Below are 22,826 nucleotides of genomic sequence, written 5' to 3' on the forward strand. Positions count from 1 at the left end.
TTTTCCCAAAATATTTCTGGCTTTTTGCTGTTACAGAATTGGTAGGGATAATTTTTCTTTAGTACTTTAGACATTGCAGCTTGGAAAGTTTAGAAGGATTTGAAGGCAAGATTTATAAACCCACGATTCTAGAAGATTCGAGAAATATGTGGCAAAATGAAAAAAGTCTCTATGGTATCAGCACGTAATCGTACTTTTTGGAGAACGTCTGGAAGAACAATGAAAACATAATATTTGAATGTTTTACTCCTGATACTAGAATCTTTTTCTTAACATGTTTATTTTCTCTACTTTTCACTAGACACAAGCATGGATACATAAAGAAAATTATTCTTCAAAGATATGTGCCGTTATTATTATGTAAATTACCCAATTGTTTTTGATTTCAGCCGTTACTATAATTTCCCATTTCTATTTCCTCATATGATAGAATTACTGAGCCAGATTAAATTAAAATTAAATCTTATAATCTTTGACTACTAGTCCACATTTTTAATTTTAATTTGACTGTTCTTGTTTAATTACGTCACAGTGAGCTGTAATGGATTTTGTTAGCATCAAAACATGCCTTATGTTCTAAGTTATGCTTAAATAATATTCTTATTTAAACCTTTGTCTGATATTGTAGTTACTTTCAGACATGCAATAATTTGCTTCACGTCTGTCGGGGGTTTTGGACTATTTAATTTTTCCCAGATCAAGTAACCCTCATAGGTACATTGTGGAGAGGTTGACAAGTTAAGAAATAAAGCTCACAGAAACTAGCGAGAGCATTGGTTTGCAAAATCTCTAATTGTTAGAAAGGATGCTTAAAGTGAAGGAAAATGTTATAAACTAGCCAAAATGTTTGGGAAGGCTTCAAATTAAAATGACGGATAAATATTTTGTTGAGTGTTGTTGTTACAAAACATAAGCGTTTTGTAGCTTTTAATGTGTAATTATCCTAATATCATTTAAGAATCAATGTCATAAATTACATGTATTTTTAAACTTTGAAATTTTATTAGATTTTGATTTTATAGGGCTCCTTTTAACAAATATTGTTAAAAAATAAAATTTAATAGTGGCCATGTAAATCCATAATGACTAAGGTTAATTACCTAATTTAATTATTTATAACTGCGTACCCTTAAAAATTATCTCTACATATTAAAGTGAGTTATTGCCTTTCATTAATACTCACTGTGGTCACCAGATGAAACACAAAAATATAAAAATTCAAATAAACCTTATTCTTTGCATTTAGTGAAACTTAAAATGATACAAAACAACTTATCACCTCTGGTGCTTTAATGGCTTATTGGAACCTTAAAGTATATTAGCTGGGTTACAACCCCTGGAACTCTATACAAAGTTATGACAATGCATCAAACAGAGCCTGACTAACATTCAACACCTGCCAACCGTGCCTACATCAGGCCTTTCAGGTATGTTCTAATCAGCAGGTTTCTCTCTAGACGTAGCAGCGGTGACAACATTCAATCTTTTATTATGAATCATGCTGATTATGACCTTACTTCTCATTTTAACCGATGGCATTTGACCTAAAATCTACCTGCTATTTACTAAACACTCTAGACGGACGAAGTATGTGGCAAAATAAGACATTAAAAAAATCAAAGTAAAGCTAACTGTTAGTAAAATGTAAACGTCACTTATCTTCTTTCAAATATGTCCAACTATTATAAGTGTAAAATATTTAATGATAATTGATAAATTGCATAAAGTTTGTTTTATTCTCAAACTTATTAATAATTATGTTGATTAATCCATGTTTAGTAATAATGCATACTACTTAGGGAGCTATTTTCTTTTTAGGATATTATTACAAAAGTGAAATTCAGGGGTAGATAATGTTTTTTTTTTTTTTTTTTTTTTCTTCTGCTTCTGACACCAGTTGTTACGTTATTTTCTTCCTTCACGTTCGTGCGGGATTCGTAGATTTGGAGTGAAAAACGACGACACTACTTGATGGAGTATCGAAACACACTTTATTGGCCGGTATTAATCAGGACAGCCTCCAATAACACTTTTTACAATCGTCGAAGGTCTACTATTAACACGCTGGAACAATCAGCGACACAGCCTTCACACTGTCAGGCAATAGCGGTGGAGACAGCTTCCTGCAAAGCACCCGACTCTGCATTCCGGCAACTCTGCTTGGTCGTTCTCGGAACTTCACGCACTCTTGAGACGCTCCACGCTGCAACTTGCGATGCACTCGATGACACAAGACCTCCTGACTCTTTGGTTCAGTCATTCCAGGAGCTCAACACGCTCTCTTGACGATGCACTAACCACGCTACACTAACAGACTCCTTCAGTGCACTCGACAACCCACTTGGCACTCGCTGCCCGACTGTCAACTCGATCAACTCCGCAGGGATTGACTCGCTAGACAAAACACACTCTCGATGAGAGACATACACTCACACACTGACTGCAGACCAGCAGGGTTTATATAGCTGTCGGCTTGTGTTCGAGAACATTCTGGGCTAAACTGGTAAGAATTCGTTCCAGAAGATTCTCAATCCGTCCATGGAATATCGCCAATTTTGTCACCAAAAATTTTGCAACCCTGCCCTTCTTGCTATTTTACGGCAACCCTAAAACTGCTTTGCGGGGAAGCTATCTTACTGCGCCTGGTCATTTCGTAACAATATTTTTAATTGAATTTATCCAGTTCCCATTTGCTCATAGGTCCTTAATTTTTTCATTAATGGTTCTTAAAAGTACTTAAATTCTGTTTACAGAAATGTGTACGAACCCTGCATGCAGTCAGCCCGTTCGTTGAGATTCGAAAGTTGGATCGAACTACCAGTGTTCAGCAATTTGACCTGGTCTGCACCCGCTTTATTCACATACGCATCCACAAGATACTGCATACACGTTACATGGAAAATCATGAAAACACCCATGCAGCCAGTTATGGTGCATTTATAAATGATACAAAATAATACAAATTGATACTAATTAACATATTCAAACTGCATTGAGAATTAAATTAAGTTCAACCCAATATTAATTAGATAGTAATTAACACAGTAAATAAATGCTTAATGAATGATACTATTTCACATACTCATTCAATGACACCAATTGCTTAATTGATAATAAAATTGATACTAATTGATGCATTTAAATAGCATTAAGTATCTAATAATAGTCAGCACTATAGTAGTAATAACACAGTAATTGCTTAAACAACGATACTAACAAAAGCAGTGAATGATTACTTAGCTGAGTATCACAAATAAGCACGCTGATTTACGCTATTAGAATTATTAATTTGGAGTACTCAGTAGCTTAGTTAATCAGATCTAAAAATCACAAATGTATGCAAGTCCAAAAAATGCACTATAAATTCGTATTTCGGGAACCAATCATCCAATTGGCTCCAAATTAGAAACTTACAGCTCCTAGATGTTCAAATGAGAGATGCCCTTGGTTCCAGGTGGATTGGCAAATTAGATGATTAATTAGCATACTAAAACTGCTCCACTGCGTTAATTTCATCCCTGAGGAATGGCCTTCATGATTCGAACGGTCGGATACCACACCCCTCGCTTTCAAATCCCAGCTTGTCAACAAAGAATTCGCAAGGGAAAAAAAAGAAGTATTAGAGCATTTTAATGACCCTGCTAATTAGGCTCCTAATTCACAAAAGAGTGTGGAATCAACGGCATCCCTCTTTTGGACATATATAAGGCGCAAGTTTCAAAATTTGAAAGAAATCGGCTAATTAGTTCCCAAGTAACATATTTTTTATGCATTTTTTGGGCTCAATTTGTCTAATTAAGAAAAATGCACCAAAAATTTGTAACTTGGGAACTAATTAGACTATCTTCAAATTTTGAAATTTTCACCTCCTGAATGTTCAGATGAGGGGCAGCTGTGGTGCCCGGCGGATCGGTAAATTTAATACTTAATTAGCGGCAGGACTAAAAATGCTTCAGTACCTTAATTTTGTCAATTGGCGGTGTAATGTATTTTGCAGTAATTGAGAAAGGCAGTCTTTTTATAAGAACATAAATTTTATTTCTAGTTCACGGTTCTTCATAGACAAATTTTAGACAATTCTTAAGTGGCAAAATTTTAATACTGCTCCTAGCTGGTAAAATCTTCAGAATTGTAATCTTTTTAAAACAATATCTCACGTTGCCGAGTAACGGTTTAATACAAATATGGAGTTGCCACTTCAACAATAATTATATTTATTTATTAAATAACAAGATATTACAGCGGGTAGCCAAATACCTTTAATGGGGGGAAAACCCAACAAAGGAAGCAAAAAACGTAGGAAAAAGCAGTTTTTAATTAATATCTCAGCTAATTAACATTGTATGAAGACGCAAATGGTCAAAATGGCATCCCACGGACGTTCGGAATCCAACGATATGCTTCACTAAGCGCAGGAGCAAGCTGTTCATGAGAAGATAGGGTTACAAACAGGCAGAGGCATACAGATTTTAATGCATAGTAGAAGAAGATTTAACTATTTGTCATTAATTTGACATAATTCATTAATTTTTACATTCTTAAATTTTAGTTAATGTTAATAAATATTATTTAATTATTTTAGCTATTTATTTATGTTCATCATTACTGATACCCTTCTGCAAAACTCTGGCACATCTAATTTTTAAAAACAGCCCTGCAGCTTACTAGCAGAGCTAAAGGGGAGCAATCAGGCCTGCACATCGTTTTTCATAATACAGTTCTTTCTTGGACATTTTTAAAATTTTTGTTAATCAGTAATTAGTTTTTAACAACTGTACCTACAGCTGGAGGAGATAAAAATTTAAATTTATCAAAGTGTGACAGAAAACAATGAATGATGTCATTGAAAGAAAAGATAAAACCACTGTGAATAACTGATAATGATCGGAGCCAGTGGGGCCACACTAAGTGGCAGAATTATAAGAGCAAACAGATTTTTAGAATTTAGGGAGATACTGGGCAGCAAAATTTAGTAAGTACAGATACTGCACTAGTTTGCAAAAAGCCTGTTGTCAGCATTGGCAATAATTGGTCTACATACTGTTGTTCAAAGAAAACATCAGGAAACTTAATGGAAAAACAGATTTATGACATGTATAAATCACTGGGTTGAATTTAATGAGTATATGTGTAAGTAAATTTCATGAATATATATAAAGTTTGAGTTCAAATGGAATAAAATTCCTGATCATCCTATCTGATGTAAAAGGTGTAGGGAAAAGATTATAGGTCTTAATAGTGAAAGTGAAAAAATCTTGAGTTAGGTATTTTGTACAGGAAGGTAAAACTGGTTATAACAGTGGTGAAATAATTAAAATTAACATAATAGAAGCAGTGAAAAAAATAATAAAAGAAGCAGTGCAAAAACTAAAATGATAAAAATTGATAAAACAATATATTAATCACCCCATTTAATGTTTCAAACAGACCTTGTCAAGGAGTAAGTATTTGAAACACCAGACTGGGTCAATTAATGAATGCCAAACATCATGTTTCGTTCGTCTCGACAATGTAAGACATTAAAACTGTTTTAAATAAATTTCCTTTTTTGGAAAATAATATCTCAGGTAGTCTCAAAATGGGCACTGAGCTTCCTGACATGCCATTCGTACTCTGAGAATAATATACATAAAAATAAAAGTAGAAAATTTATCCCCTTTAAAATATATTGCTTTAAATGAACCAGTTCAGCAAGTTTTCTGATAAGTTTATTTATTTTTCCTAGTTTCAAATTAAAAGTTGTTTAAAGAATTTCTAATGACACATTTTCTTGAAGCAGCTGTCGTAATAAAATACTGAAATAACAAAAAGGTCTGAGAAAGCATTGTAGAAAAATGCAGGGAAATAAGTTTTTAGTTGCCCATTGCTTTTATAAAATACATATTATACTTATTGTGGGCAATATAGTTTACATTCTGGATGATAAGTTCAGTTTACTGTAATATGATTTTCTTTCTCAAGGCATAAAGTGTTAATTTTTAAACTTGCTATTTTAATTTAATATGCAATTGCATACAAAGAAAATGTCAATGCAATGAAAAATGTGTTGGAGAGGGGAGAGGAATGTTTCTGAGTAAGTGGTATATAAAAATGCATTGAGGAATTTTATGAAATAATTATATGTCCATTTAAGACACTATTTCAGAATAGTTCTTAAACAAAATAAATAAATACTGTTTTCAAAATCTGCAGCAGTAAGGGTATCTCTAAATTAAATTCCTGTGCTGTCATTACATTGTACATATGTTTCTAATACATATGCTACATTGTAATATGTGTTTCTAATATAGCATATCTTTGTATCCTGGGAGAGATTAAAATATCTTGCAAAAGGGAAATCTTTCCAAAAGCTTAATTGTAGAACTACACTGGCAAGACATGCTATAAATTCCATTTGTCACACATTAACCAAACTAAAACAGCTTTAAAATTTCATATTAAAGTTGGTTCTGTAAACATTATCCATAAAGGTTTTTTCATTTGGTGAATTGGATTTCTTTGAGCTTTTCACATTTCCAAAAATTTATTTTCTTAGTTAACAGCAATTATTTTAATCCAGTCCTTAGTTAAATTTTCAGAAACGTGATATCTTACTTTTTCACATTTAATTAATATTTTACTCTATAGACAGTGCTACATTAATGCTCACTTTGCTCCATCCATTACTTTCAATATAAAAACAGTTGTTACTCTTCCCATTTTGCCAATTACGTATTTTTTCTCTGATCACCCTTCAATAGAGGTTTGTTCATAATCTGTGCCAAGGTAAGGTTGATATTTTGCATAATTTAAGATTTTACATTGGCATTCCCCAAATTCAAAAGTAATCTTTTATGGGTCAACTGTAATTTTCTCAGTGATAATTGTTATAATTGCAGCAATTTTAATGTATATGATGACATTAAGAAATAAGTTATTAAGGTGTACTTGCAATAAATTACTAATTGCTGTGGGAAAAATTTTTTTTTTGTTTCATGAATCAAATAATACAAATTTGAGAGTATTTCTGTTGCTGAATTCAAATTCTGGATCAGAATTTTTCTGTTATGCAACATCTTTTGTGAAATTTAGTCAAAGTTCATCTGCATATATATAAATCTGTATGTGCATTGAGGAAATAGAACATCTAAAAGATGCAAATGTATGATTTTCTGTTGTATTTGACTTGAGGAACCTTTAAAAAAAGGACAGCCAAAGTCCGCAAGCATATTGCAACTTGATAAGATTGTTAGAGTTGTGAGTGAGAATATAAAAAGTAAAGTTTAAAACTTGCTGAATACCATGGGCTTACTATATGGACTGTAAAGTAATCATCTACCATTTTGTAACAACTATCTGCCCTACATTTTCCCACGAAAATTTTTGCATTCTTGAAAGACTATCAACCGACTGACTTTTTCTTTTAACCCATTAAAGCCCAAATTATTTTAAATGAGAAATTTTGAAAAATATTTTAAAATTACATTTCATATATCATAAATAAAGTAATTATGAAGTTTTATTCAATTACCATAATTAGCAGTTCAGATAATAGGTGATCTATAAATGGATCGCAGGTTGCTTCTGGTAATAAAAGAACAAGTAACTGTGCTCTGATCTTATGTTTAAAAAATTACGAATTTAGTTTAAAAGATTTGAATTTTTTACAAAATTTAAACCAATTTCAAAGAAAATTATCTTATTTTACTGACCTAAACTTCCTTAGTTATATTTTTATTGAGCAAATTTGCAATATTTAAGTGTAATGTAGCGGAAAACATTTCACACAAAGTGTTACATCGCATTGTGTACAAAACATAACAGGACTTCCCTTACGGTTTTTAAATTGGCATCTTCTTTGTTTTCGTCTTTTACCTATAACATGGTCTTTCTAAACGTACCAGAGCCAAACACTTTGGTTTCGATGACATCACCAAATGTCTTCCAATACTTTTCTTCGAATTTGTTTCCTATTTTGAGGTATGCAACCACAATATGCCTTCGGATGTCTTTTATATGTTTTTTCACCACTCTTGTTCCAAGCGGTTCATTTGAAATTTCAGGAGTATTGTGAAAATTCTCTGCACCACAGTGTAAGTCAAAATTATAACAGTAGCCCTTTACTCCATACATGGCCCATGATTCATAGTAAAACCATATAGGTTTCCCTTTAAGATATTGTTTGAAAAAGTGATGACAGTAATATCTAATCATTGTTTCATCAACAGACAGCTTTTTATTGAAAATACCAAATTTTTTTTAAAGTGTGATTTATGTGCGTGATTAATTTTCTTATTTTGAATGTGTGGTCTGATTTTTGCATTGCTGCGTAATTATTGTTAGCAAAATGGATTACAGATTCTAAATATCTATTTAAAGACATTACATTTTTTACTATCGGTACCATGAAATCTTCCTATGACCAGTAATCACCTTCATTACGTAAAGTATAATAGCCAGAGAAAATCAAAAAACCAATAAAACTTTTCAACTCATCAATTGTAACTGAAAACTCTGGCCTATTTTCCCACATTTTTGCATATCTTTCTGTTTCATTTATTACACATTCGTAAAATTTGGGCGTTAAAAATTCATCACAAATTTCAGTTGGATTAATATTTTCAAAAATATTCGACATACTCTCAAGATTTTCACCAGACAAATTACTTGCTTTGTTAAAAGCATAAGTAGGGTCCTTTTTTTGTCCAATTTGCTTTTGGCTACATTTTTTTGATAATTTCGAACTAACTCTTTTTTTTATTTTCATTTTCATTACTGATGCTAGATGTAGATGGCAGTTGCTCTGTAATGGTTAGGGTCCAAAATCATTTATGTTTTTACTGATGGAGTGATAATTTCACCATCATCAAAGCACTCTTCATCAGTTAACTCGTCCACCTCAGGCAGTAAAGGAATTATATCTGAATCTCCCTAGAAAACACATATTCTAATGCTTCTTCAGCAGTGTGAGACACTTTACGCCTGAACGTTTCGGAAAAAATGAAAATGGAAAAAAAACAGTATTAGTAACCACTAACGCCCAGCGATCTGTTTATAGATCAGCATGTTTAAGATAAAAATTTAATTATAAGAACAGTTATTTCTCTAAATACTGCAGAACAATTAAAGAGGTATTGAAAATGTAGAATACATAAGAAAAGTACAACTTACTTTAACTTTTTTTTTCCTTTGAATACAAAATCGAAAGCTGTACTGTGAGGCTTCACCTGGCTAACTTCAGAGGTTATCTGCTAGATTGATCTGGAAAAGAATGATTCAAAACGCTTTTGGGTATGTGGCCACATGTGTAAGGAAATCAACCAATGACAAGATGAAATGTTTAAAATATATTCTTCTTTGTGGGCATTTTAAAAGTAGGTCTATATAGTCCACCCAGTAATCTATTTATAGATCACTGGGTGGTAACGGATTAACTTCAGCTGTTGAAAATTTCACTTAATTCAACAGTTGATTAATTTGAAAAAACTTTTCTGATTTGCCATTCCATAAAAATGCATTATTAGATTTTATCTTAATACTTGAGTCCAGCCATTTGTGTGTGCATTAATTACTAGTGCCAATTGAATTGTATAGTACTAGTGATTATGCTAAAGCTTTGTTCAGACGGGGGCGTAAAGGGCATAAGTGGTTAAAGCAGAGCTCCGTTGCCAAGGCAAGCAGTCTGTGCTACGTCACAAAATCTGGTTTAGGGCTCGTGGCATAGGGTTCAAAGTTTTCAACTTTACGCCAAGTTTGGGATAAGCATTGACCAATTAGAGAGAAGCTAAGACGAAGCGGCGTTCTACGGATTTCGCTGTCACAAAACAAGCAGAGCGAACGTGGGAAATCAATCGAGCAAAAGAACAACAGTGTGAAAAAATTGTAGACTATTCCACCCATGTGCAAATTTAGCTTCTGTCATTGGCCACGGCTTACATCCCGTTCTCGCAAGTGTGAACGGAATTCCCATATTTTATGCCCTTATGTCTACGCTTCTATGCCCTTTGCGCCGCTGTCTGAACACAGCCTAATGGCCCATTAAGTGCTACCACTGTATGCCAATCAGTTTCATTACTAGGAATTAAAACTCATGTATCCATTAGAAAAAAAGGGAGAAAAACAAAAATTTTAAAAATCTGGTTTAATTATGTAATATTTTCAGAATTTGTAAATGTGTTTATTCAATAACATATAAATTTTGTAAATAAATTGTACTATTATAAATAAAAGTTGAATTATTTATGTCTAATTAAAATTAGAATCAGTTGATAATATCTGTTTTCGACACTGATTTGTAAAACAATAATGAAAAAAAAGTATAAGGCTGACCTTCTGAATGTATCCTTTGTGATTTGGTCACCCTCAGCCAGTTTTAACCAGTTAAGATATTTCATATATATATTTTTAATTTTTTTAGACCATTTAAAAGAAAATTGACAATTTTCCATGACTATGCAAGGTAATTGTGCTAACTTTTAATAATATTGAGAGCAATGGCTTGGTTATGCATGTTTAGAAGATGGAAATTTAATGTATAAAAAGCTTGCAAATAGAAAAAAAGTTTTCTTAAACTCCATCATCTCCCTGTGGAATGTTTGGTGCCTGGTTCAATATCTGCTGCCCATTATCTCCCAAAACATTGTCACCTCTAAAATCTGTTCCAACCATACTAGCTCTAAGACCAGCTCTATACCTACACCATATACTAATTAAAATTTGAATATAGTGTCACATTTTTTGGAGGAATTTCTATACCACCAAGTGTAAGTAATGGAACTAATGTCACTTAAATTTGGTAGTCATAGTGTTTAGATAGTCATCACTTAATTTATAGGTAATAACAAAAATCTGAGTGCATGTATAAAATTAGCATACATAAAATATTGAAAACACTTCTTATTTGTTCTGTGATAGAATTTTTATTGATCATTGTTATTATTGAATTAATTGTTACATGCTTGGTTAATATGATTACTTTCAATTAGAATGATTAAAAAATTTGTTTTTAGGTCTTAGATGAGCTTTTTAAAGTGATTCGTCATGTTATGAATGAACCTTATATTGTTGATTGTAGTCAACTGACACAAGAACTCCGAGATTTGATAATAATGGCCATCGAAGACTTTGATGAAAACATATATCCGTATCTTAAATATAAATATGATCCTGCTCATACACAAGCCAATGACTTCTTTTCTGATGGAACACATAGATCTCGAGGTAATATCTCTTATTTCTTTTGAGATTTGTATCATTCCTTTACCAAGTATTGCAGATGTGAGAAAGAACTAGCTATATAAAAATAATCAGTATGCATAATAATTCTATTAGTGTTATATCCATTGTCTTTTGTGTTTTTTTATATCTAATTTCCACCGCTAAAGTGATATCCAGATGAAATTTTGCTTAGTTGCTATTTATGTTCCATAGGAAAATATAGCCTAAAAATCTGCAAGTGCTATTTCTGAATGCATAATTGTGTGTAAATTTCAGATTATTAAAACATTGCCTTTAAATTAAAAACGTAGAAAAAATGCATGATAGTAAAGTAAAAGAAAAAAATTATTTTTTATGCCAATTAATGTGTGATGCGTAACTCAGCTTAGAAATGTATACAGTTGTCTTTTTAGAAAGAGATAATAGTTATTCAAATTTTTAGTTTCAATAATAGTCAAAGGAGACATTGTCTCTCAAAACTGTGATTTCTGCTTTCAAAGTATCACTCTAAAAGATAGGAGGACCTGCTATGAAATGGTATTTTACCTTACGTAGCAGAAGGTAAGTATTGGATTTCTCGCATTGATACAGGAAGGAGAATTGCTCCATGTTGGTTCTATGATAAAAAATTTATATTCTCATCTTCTGGAGAGAATCAAGTGGTAAGCCATCACATTTTAGTATGTATCCAGAACTGTAGACTTAGAACACTAATTTTTGTCTATTGGAGCTACCTCAAGTCTGTAGGTATATCTAGGTCATTTACTACCAGTTTGATGCCTGGGTATTTCATTACCTGCAGCAAAAAAAAAAAATCTGCAACCATATGTTGAATGCAGAATTAAATATTTATATGCTATTTTTTATGTAATAGGATTTAAAATGAATGTATGTGTAATGGTTTATATTTAGAAAAATGTGGGTGAAACAGTCTCTATCTGGAAGCTTCAAATTGAAATCTAAAACCTGTATAAAGACTTTATCATTAAAATTAAAATGGGTATAAATTAAAAGTTAAAAAATAGACTATGATCTTCAAATTAGGTTCAAATTTAATACCTGAAATAGTTTTTAACAGTTGCAATAGGCCTTTAGGTAGTACGGTCTTTATTTCATCATAAATTAATGCCACTTGAAAGTTTTTTAGTTATTTAGTTGATTTGACATTTCCTGTAATTTTATATAATTATACAAAATATAGTTGTGCAGTTTTTCTAACTGGAATCCTTGTGCACGAGATTTTAATAGACATTTCTGATAAGGGAAGTAGGGACTGTTCTTTTTGCCAGGACATCACATTTGCTCAGTGAAAACCCTACCTTCTATGTGGTGTTAACCCTTTCATGGCAACGCACCTTTGTTTAAGATGCTTGTGCGGGATGGAAGGGAATTGAAGGCAGTCACTGTACAGGACAGAGGTTAAGCTAAGCCTAATTTTATTTTTAAAAAAATCAGAAAAAAAAAGTTTCACTTCTAGCGTCGTAATTTTTGGTATCATTTTAGATTATTACTTGAGCTCTTATATATCTTAAAATTAGCACTTAATAACATTTTTTTCTTTTTTTTTTTTACATGAAAATATACTTAAATCCAAAGTTTTAATTGATAAAATCCATCAATAAGGTTTAAAATTAATAAAACAACACAATAAAGACTATTTACAGTAAGTAGTAACAAAATTTAAAATGAAGACTGAGCATGGTAAATCTTGAAGCACGGAGAAGTATCACTTTCTAACTCTTTAGAAAATGAATCATCACTCTCATCTGTGTTAGTTAAATGGTTCATTAACCATATGAGGGTATTCTTCCTCTGATAAATAGCACCTTCCCGCCATAATAGACTGGAGGTGAGGCTTTCTGAGATAAAAAGAGAAGAAACGGAAATATATCTGAAGGCAATGCAAAACGCAACAGAACTCCACATAGTAACCCTAAAAGGCCATACATAGTAGAGGGAAAAAATAGAATAAAAAAAAAGGAATTTGGGTATGAATCAGACATGCGAATGTTTATATTAACATGCAGCGATTTAAAGAGCTCACCACTGTTTATGCTTTCCCTCCCCCTTTACCCTCGCTACAGTTGATGAGTAAAATACCAAAGGTCAAACAGATTATATCAAATTCAAGTTCAGGAACCTAAAACTGTGTTCATTTCAAAAGTAATGGACATAGGATGCTATCTAGTGGCCTTCAGAAAAATGTTCCAGCTAAAAATGCGTATATGTGTCACCCGTCCTCTGAATGCAATCTCTAGTGATGGGTGGATGGGATGCCCGGCTGTAAGAGATGTTCTTAGGGAATCCGTATACGGGACGCCCATCCTGAAAGGGTTAAAAAAGTGCGTATGATTTAAATAAATTGTTGTTTTAAGTAACAGAGTCAAGCATCTATGAATAAATTAGAATGAAATAATCAGGTTTCTTTATAATTTAGGCTTTTAATGAGGCAAAATTAATAGTTTTCTCGAAGCTTAGTTATTTCAATTTGTATTCAAGAGATAGTATAGAATGGTTTGGTAATTTTTGTTGCCAAAAGCACCTCATAATTTTTCACAGTGGCCTAGAATTGTTCATTCCTTCAATATGTTTGTATTTCTAGTCCATTATAATGTAAAATTTATGTAAATATAGAAAATTTAGTAAACAAAAAGAGATCATATGTCTTGTCCATTACTAAATATTAAAAAGCTCAAAATTTTCAAAACACTTGTTACAAATTGTGTTCAAAATGGCCACTATCAGCAGGAACGCAATGTAAAATTTATGTAATATGGAACACAATGTAAATAATGTAAAATTTATGTAAATATAGAAAATTTAGTAAACAAAAAGAGATCATATGTCTTGTCCATTACTAAATATTAAAAAGCTCAAAATTTTCAAAACACTTGTTACAAATTGTGTTCAAAATGGCCACTATCAGCAGGAACGCATATATTTAAATTCAGAAGGGGAGAAATTTCTTGTTCATGAAATAGTAATATCTAGGGCACACCTCTGTGATTTTCTGGGTCTTGCAATCTTGTTTACTGTCGGAAAAACCTTTGGATTGGCCTTTCTTGTTCTGCTTCAGTGGGCTGTTATGGACAGCAGCAATTGTGGTTTTCTGTTGTTTCATTTAGATGACTGTGACTTGATCTTCCACAAACACTCCCAAAAGTGTGCAATTACTTTCAAAGTCAGAAAATTTCACTTTGAGAGTTATCAAGAAAATTTGTTACTTGCCTTTGTAATTTATCTAAGTGTTCAGCAAACCACTGATTCTTGTAAAATCATAGCATAGAAACTTGTTCTACAAAAAGAACCTGTTAAACTAAAATTTTGAAATGAAAACAGCAAAATGCTTTTTTTCAATTGACAGTTATATTTTTGAAATTGCTGAAGCTTTTTTACATAAAAAGAAATCTTCTGATTTTTTGAAACACTAAATTCAATAATTTAGTTCATTAGACTTTAATTAGATTTTTCATATTAAGTGAGCATAAGGTTGTGAAAGCAGGGTGATCCCTGAATATTTTTGTCTGCATAGTTTCTGATATTTGAATGCTTTTGATTTTTAATTGTTAAGATATGATGTTTTTCATCTTCACTTCTCATCTTTATGAGTATTATGATGGCACTCATGATACAGCAAAAACATCTATCAGTACTGATTGTGTTCTAAACGTACATTGTTACTGTCTGTGATAAAGTAATCACTGACAAGAATAATATACACTGTACACTGATGAGGAAAAAAATCCCAATGCCAAGAAATATTATTCTAGAGTAATGGAATTTCAGCAATACATTTGTGTAGGTAGCATATTTAATTGATTGGATTTTTAAAATTACAAGTTAATGCAAGAGTAAGAACAGCCATTTCAAAGGTGAAATGCTGGTACATCAATAACCGGTGTAACCACCAGAATTTTGAATGCAAGCGCGCATGCATTGTGTTGTACAGGTGCTGGATGTCAGTTTGTGTGATGGAGTTCCATGACTGTTGCACTTTATCGGTCAATACAGGGGCAGTTAATGATGCTGGAGTTATTGTCTAATGATGTCCCATGTGTGCTCGATTGGAGAAAGATCTGATGTTCTAGCAGGTCAATTAAACATGTCGACATTCTGTAGAGCATGTTGGGTTACAATAGCGGCATGACTGCAAGCGTTACAGCACGTGTCAAACTGGTGTTGTACAGGTGCTGGATGTCAGTTTGTGTAATGGAGTTCCATGACTGTTGCGCTTGGTCGGTCAATAAAGGGGCAGTTAATGATGGTTGTGGATGATGCTGGAGTTATTGTCTAATGATGTCCCATATGTGCTCGATTGGAGGAAGATCTGGTGTTCTAGCAGGTTAATTAAACATGTCGACATTCTGTAGAGCATGTTGGGTTACAATAGCGGCGTGAGGGCAAGCGTTGTCTTGTTGGAAAATACCCCCTGGAATGGTCTACGCTGCAGACAGGTTTGTTGTAAGCATTCACCGGTTTCCTTCTAACCAATACACGGTAATCACTGGTACCAAAGCAGAACCGACTTTCATCAAAAAGCACGACAGATCTCTACTCCATCCTTTACTAAGCTCTAGCTGACACCACTGATGTTGCAAACGGCAGTGTTTTGGAGTCAGTGGAATGCATGTTACAGGGCGTCTGGTTCGTAAGCTGTCTTTCAATGATTTCTAACAGTTTGTTGTGTCACTGTAGCACCAACTGCAGCTTAAAAATCTGCTGCAGATGCAGCACGATGTGTCAAAAAGAAAAAGACAGTATTCTCTTTCAGTAGTGACATGTGGCCACGCAGATTTTTTTGAGCCAGTGCCTTCTCTAGATCAGTACCTGCCGACAATCATGCACAGTGCATACATTCCTACCAAGTCTTTCTGCAATATCGGGGAAAGAAAATCCACTTTCTAGTACTCCTAGTACACTGTGTCGTTCAAACTGAACTCTTGTAAATGCCATCTTCGTATTCTTAAAGGCATTTTTCGCTAACATCAACTCACTATGTCAAATCTCAAAGATAAACATTCATGAACTTTACAATGCATATTTAAAACAAACTGAATTGCGTGTTCATAGTAGCACCACACGTATGCACCTAGTGCAAAATTTGAATAGACATCATCTTTTTTTTTTTTTTTTTTTTTTCATCAGTTTGATTTTGTCATAATCGTTACTTAGTGTCTGTCAACAGAATAAAAACTGGAATTTTTTACGATTGAATATGTTGTTAAGAATGGTGATCATGTTTTTAAATCAAAATAAGTTGTGTATATACTAGCAAATGAGTTATTTTAATATATGTTTCAGGAAGAGATAGTTTCTTAATAAACAATACATTCTTTGCATAGCTTTCTTTCTTGTCTTATTTTGTGCCAGTGAGCAAATAAAAAAAATTGCTAGTCCATGTATATTTGCCATTTCGTATGGTGTTAATAAAGACGTGCAATTAGAATATCATCGTATATCTTTTTAAAGTATTATACCAATAAGATAGTTTTCATTTGTTGATTATATAGGCTCATAATTATGTTAATTGTAAATAGTGAAGAGTTCAGTTTTCATGCATATTTCTAACCACTTTAACAAGAAACTTCATTCATTGGCAATCTTAAAAGATGCTGTCTGTTGACATGCATTAAATAACCTTATAAAAGTGCTGTTTCTGCTAGCCATACATTTTATTTCATCCTAGGCTGCTCCCAATAAGGATGACTGTCATATTCATTGTTTAGCTTGGTTAATGTTTATCTCTCTGTTCTGTGGCTTAACCATTGAATGTAATTTTAATATTAAGAAAATTTCGCAAGAAATCTTTTAGAAACCTTTAAAATTTTCAATTTTTCATTTTTTGCCATATTTTTGAAGCTTTATAATTTTTGAGTGGGTGCCATTGTTTTTATTATACGTTCATTACTTTGTGAGATATTAAAAATAATGTTAACATTAAAGCAGCTACTGTTCTTCCACCAGCAATGATCGTGTCCGTTGCTGTGGTATTTTTTATAGTTTAAAGGATTTTGTGCTTGAGACGCGTTGAGGATAGCAAAGGGTGCGGAGGTATTTTGGCATTGTTACTCAGTTTGTTTTTCTTAATTTTCTTGTTCGGAAAGTTTGGGGTTTTGTAGTTATTTATTTAATTATTTTAACAGCATTGCTGATCATTATTGCTTTTCATTATTTGTAGATGAAGATAGTTTTTTTGTTTGTCTTTATTCCTTTCCAGAATTTAAATTATACCTTTATGGATATAACCTGAAATCCCATGTTCAAGGTAGGATATTTTCCTTTCCCTTTTTTCATTTATATGTGCTTTTACTGCTCATCATTTGTGATCTTAATACGATTTTTTAACTTTCTGTATGTGTATAGTTCCTTTTTGCATAACGTCTGTACTGATGCTATCAGATTGTTTACATTCCGATATGCCCCCTTCATCTCTAGGGCTTCTTTCATGGTAGAGACAATAGTTCGTTGACCTCAGTATTTGCTGCAAGAGAGTAAAATCGGAAATTTTTGCTCCTTGAAATTAGGAATATGTACAAAGTAGAGTGATTCTTTCTTTTGCTTACTCATTTATTTCTAATATAAATATTTCAGCATTTAGATTTAAAAAATTTGATCCCCTTCACTGGGAAGAGTGTTTGGTCCGTAAAAATTAGTACGATTTCTAAAGCTCATTTGTGATTTGTTGCTAGGATGTTTTATTTTTTTATTATTATTTGTTTCTTTCTGTATGATTATTGAAGTCTTAATGTGGAAGTGTTTAAAATTATTTTTCTTGATCATGTCATGTCAATTGTATTTCTTTACTCTTACTCCTAGGAATCATTGTGGCTTTAAAGATTCCGCTTTTTAGGACTATGTGATCGTTTTGTAATGTTTCACGATTTAGTCCAAACATTTAATGCTTTTATCAGAAGCTTCCCTGTGCTTTCTAGTTTATTGCTATTTACTTTGAACACATTTAAATATGGATATCTCCATCTCTTTTTTTTTTTTTTTTTTTTTTGGACGGATATGGTCTCAGCCTGTGTATGCGTATCTACAGTTGTCTCCTGCTGTGTTCTAAAAAATGTATGAAAATCTACTTTTCTCTCATGCTGTGTTTCTTTGTTGCTGTAGTGTCTCATTGTGGTGGTGTGTAATTTGTGCTAAACAAGATACGCTCTAGGCGTCAAAAGGAATGTCTTATGTGCCCAATAATTGCTGGCCTACACTAAAATAGTACATTGCGTTAATAACCCTAGAAAGAGAAATACATAAAACATTTCACTTACCCTATGACTAATAGTGCCTTTTCAATAAATACGCTCGTAATTGCATCACATTAATTTATTATATCATTCATTAATGAATATGTTATTCTCGGTTAAATACGAAATATAAGAACATTTTTACTCCACATATTGTCCATAACCAAGTCAATATAACATGTAACCAATTCAGTATAATCTGTCCACATCACAGGCTGCCGCTCTTTGCAGAAATTAATATATTCTCACTTGCACTGGTGCAGTCAAGCTGCTCACGATGTTATCACTTATTTTCTGTCAGAAAGATTCTCGATGGAATTCACTTCATTTTTTAAGCTTGCTGCTCGTTAGGCCTTTCTCTGCTACATCACACCTTTCTCAGAATGTGTGTCACGTGTTTCAATCAAGACGAGGGAATGCATAAGAATTGCAGAAACGTAAAACCACGATGTAACACACAAATGTTGAATCATCCCTAAAACTGTTTTATGAACATACAGATTTTTATCCATTTCTCATGCTTTTTCCCTTTTTAGCCTCAACTGCATCTTCCTTGCTTACATTCCAATACAGGAAGAGCGAGGGCGAAAACCCCACTCTTCCGCCTGCTGTCGTCTTCAGAAAGAGAGAGAAAAAGCAGTTCTGCAAGAATTTATTCCCGCATGCAGCTATTCAATGACGATTTAGCTTATGATTGAATGGATGACAGTTAAACCCACCAGTGAGAAAACTGTGCTCTCACACTCATGATAGAAGCAAGCATTTTGCGTTGTATTCCATTGTTTGGACTCCCCTACTTTTTATTTAGCTTAAAGTTAGCTTTCTGGCTAGATTTTAAATTGTTATCAAGTTGGACCCTTATTTTTTTTCCCTTTGGCTTTGCTGGCACTTTTAACTAGCTCAAGCACACTTAACCCTTTAAAGGGCATTGGTATATAATATATACCGATTGTTTGTCAATTTTTTTTACCTCTGAAAAAATGCTAATTTTTCTACACCAAAAGCTATAATCGTAATTGTCTAGTGTTTTCTTTCGATTCTAAATGGCAGCATCACCCTATGAATACTCAATATTTTGCAGTTATGAAATTAATATACCTTGTTCCAAGGTATCATGTTGGAAGATTGATAAATTGGAGGGAAAGAAAAAAATTCAAAATCTGCAAATATATGACATATACATGCTGAATCTTATATATTTACCTCATTTCAGTCAGAAGTAATAATTAACAGAAGATTATTTATACGATTTTAAAACCGGTATATAATATTTTCTGAGCCCACACTGAGGGTACCATGCCAATAGATGGCAGCACCAGTCTTCTCCTTTTTTACTCTGTGACATGACAGAATTTCTTTATTATTATAACAATTTATGATGTAATAACTTTTCATGATTAATTTATAAGTCATTTAGGATTAAATATTATGTTCACAGAGGAATAGGGAGTTTACTGACTCTGCGCTAGGACTGAATACAAGTATATTAGTTTCATTTATTTTTTGTATACTCATCTCAAATTTCATTCGTCTGTGTTTAGCTAAAATTTTTATTTCAGCACTTATTCCTTTCCCAAGAGAAAGACTCATCGATTTCAAAATTGCCGTCTGGGGTCAAAACTTTACACAATTGTGGGAGTTAAATGTGGCATGCTAGCCCCCAAAGGACACCTGTTGCTTCGTGTTTTCCAAAATCCTAGAGTGCAAGAAAAATTAAAAGAGGTGATTGACAACCAATTTGTCATTCAGGAGTCACGCCTTTTCCCATTGTGAGGTGTGATAGATCACCCAATGGAAATGTACTTAAGTTCCATCTCATAGTGTAATTACAAAAACTGCTGGTTTGAAAGCATGCTTTTATTCTTTAGGGAAATTCTTTTCAATTCTTTGTTAATTTCAGATGAAAGACTAGAGAACACAAGATAAATTCGTCCTCTGGTTGATACAAATAGGTTGTTTCCGAAATAAATTTTCATAGTTGGTGAAAGGAAGGGAAATATTTTTAAGGCCCGTTTAAATGCCATGTTTATCCAAAAGTTGAAAAGGAACCCCTAGGAAGCCAAAGGGGTTGAAAATCGGAATAAGAGCTTTGAAGTGTATCAAATAATAGAAATTGCTTAATGGCAATTCTTCCTGAACAAAAAGATATATTACAACCTATATTTACAAAAAATAAAAAAGGGACCCTTACAGTCCTCATTAATCTAAAGTGTGTTTGCGTGGAGGGGGGGCGATTCTTCTTATAATAGTATGAAGCATGGTTTTTTCACATATTATCTAAAGCATAAAATACAACTTCAAAAATGCAACATACTATCTCAGCTGAGTCATAGTGTTTCATTTTTCAGTTTTTTTAATTTTTGGTTGAGTTACATCTGCTTGTAATATTATTCTAGTTCAGTTACAGCATGATACGATTTATGCATGCAGTGTTATATTTGCTGAATTTTTTTATAAAATAATAATATTGAATTTAAATCAACTTGAGAAGCTTTTTACCCATATTTTATTTAAGTATGTTCAGCTGGGTTGCATCCTCAAAGTGCATAAAAACATAAATTTTATTTTTAAAATTTTTAATTTCTACCGAAATTTTAAAATTATTTGTCTTCAGGTGTACATAACTATATTGAAGCACTCATCACCACAGAAGCACACCAAAAGTACAAAAAATTATTTTAAAAAACAGAAATTAGGAGTTGGCAGCTACCTGGAAAAAAATGTCTTAGAGATACCGGCTCTCAAAATTCAGGATTTCGCTCTAGATTTTTTTGAAGTCTCAATTTTGTGTCCTTAGGGTCCATAAGTTATAGTTCATGCAAAATTTTACTACAATTTAAATTATTTTATGTACTGCCCCTCAAAGGGTTAAAGAGTTTCTCAAAGCACTAAATAATTTCTTCAAATTATCTATCTCCGTGAACAAGAAATAAAATTTATGTTCTAATAAGAAGTTTGTCTGTTTTGTCAATTACTGCAAAATACATTACAGTCTTAATTAATTGGATGTTCCACCGAGATACTGGAAATTAGGAGTGCAATTATCAATTTCGATGGTGCTGGTTTCTTAATCCCAGAAATTTGCTGAAATTTTTAGAACAAGTTTGCTAATACCAATTGCCGAGTTTGTTTATTTCAAGGAGAAATGAATGTAAGAAGTCTGCCATTTTAAAGCCAGATTTGAAGTGGATCATTCAAAGGTTATCTTCTGTGCTTCTTTAACTTGCGTCCAAGCAGAAAATTGTCAAAAATAGGATACTGCTGATCTCCAAAGATAAGATTAACTTTTGGTTTTCATAAAAAAAGTATTTATTGAATTTTAGTATTTCATTTCAGAATTATAGTTAAATAGTAAAAGTTTCTGTGTAAAATAACTAATACTAAAATATTAGGAGTAATTTATAATTGATATTTGTGGTAGAAAAGTATTTAAAATTATTATTTAGCCTTTACTGTTATTTGTACTGAATTTTTTTTTGTTGATAATTGATATATGTATGCCATCCCGGCATTTATTAAAAAAAAAGAAAAGAAAAGAAAAAAGAACTGCTAGCTGAGTTTTTGAATTTGTTGCCAAGCAGGCGCGTGGAAAATAAGTAGTAATGTCAAACTGACATAGTGTGATTTGATTGTGCTGCAGAATTGGCAAGTCTTTTTTTTTTTTTTTTTTTTTTTTTTTTTTTTTTTTTTTAGTTCTCGCCATCCAGGCATGTGGTAGATAGTAACGTCATCCCGACGTAATGCAGATTGTATATTCTAAAAGTTGTATTGCCAAACTGGCAAAAATTGTTTTTGTTACCGCCAACCAGGTGTGGAGATAGATAGTAAAATCCTCAAACTGATGTGGGTAAAATTCCATTGTATTGCTTAACTGGCAAAGGTGTTTATATAGTATAGCTAACAAAGCTTGTGAATAGTGAGTTAAAACGTCAACCCGACGTAGTGTTATAGTATTTTGTTCCAACCTGGCAAAGTTGTTTAAATAATTCTCTCCAATTGGTTAGTGTGAATTTTGTATTTGAGAAATTAAGTCTCGCCAGAAATTATACATTTTTAATACAAGTACGATCTTTTAGATTCAATTTCAGAAGGAAGCCTAATAAAGGTAACTTGTGTCAACATGTCATTCTTAGCTAGGATTAAAAAACAGGATTTGAAAGTACTAGCAAAAGAGTTAGGTTTAACCATGAGACCTGAATTTAAGATTGCTCAGTTGCATAAACTGATTACTAAAAGTCCCGGTTATGATGAGGAGTTTACTCGAGAACTAATGGCTGCAATTAGAGAAGAAAGGGAAAGAAAAGAAGAACGCGAAAAAAAAGAGACAAAAAACGCGACAGAGAAGAAAGAGAAAAAGAACACGAAAGAGAAGAAAGAGAAAAG

General features: G+C 32.5%; 1 protein-coding gene across 1 annotated transcript in view; it reads left to right on the forward strand.

Moving 5' to 3' along the window:
• The window catches only part of LOC118199428 (uncharacterized), a 116,457-nt gene that overhangs the window by 64,877 nt on the left and 28,754 nt on the right, over positions 1–22,826 (forward strand). Inside the window, exon 3 of the mRNA XM_085808593.1 lies at positions 10,989–11,199. Within this exon, the coding sequence (XP_085664719.1) occupies positions 10,989–11,199 (211 nt within the window). The remainder of the gene's footprint in view (positions 1–10,988; positions 11,200–22,826) is intronic.

The sequence above is a fragment of the Stegodyphus dumicola genome, chromosome X1, assembly GCF_044657685.1.
Source record: "Stegodyphus dumicola isolate Sdum_Otavi_A_Nest chromosome X1, ASM4465768v1".
Lineage (NCBI taxonomy): Eukaryota > Metazoa > Arthropoda > Arachnida > Araneae > Eresidae > Stegodyphus > Stegodyphus dumicola.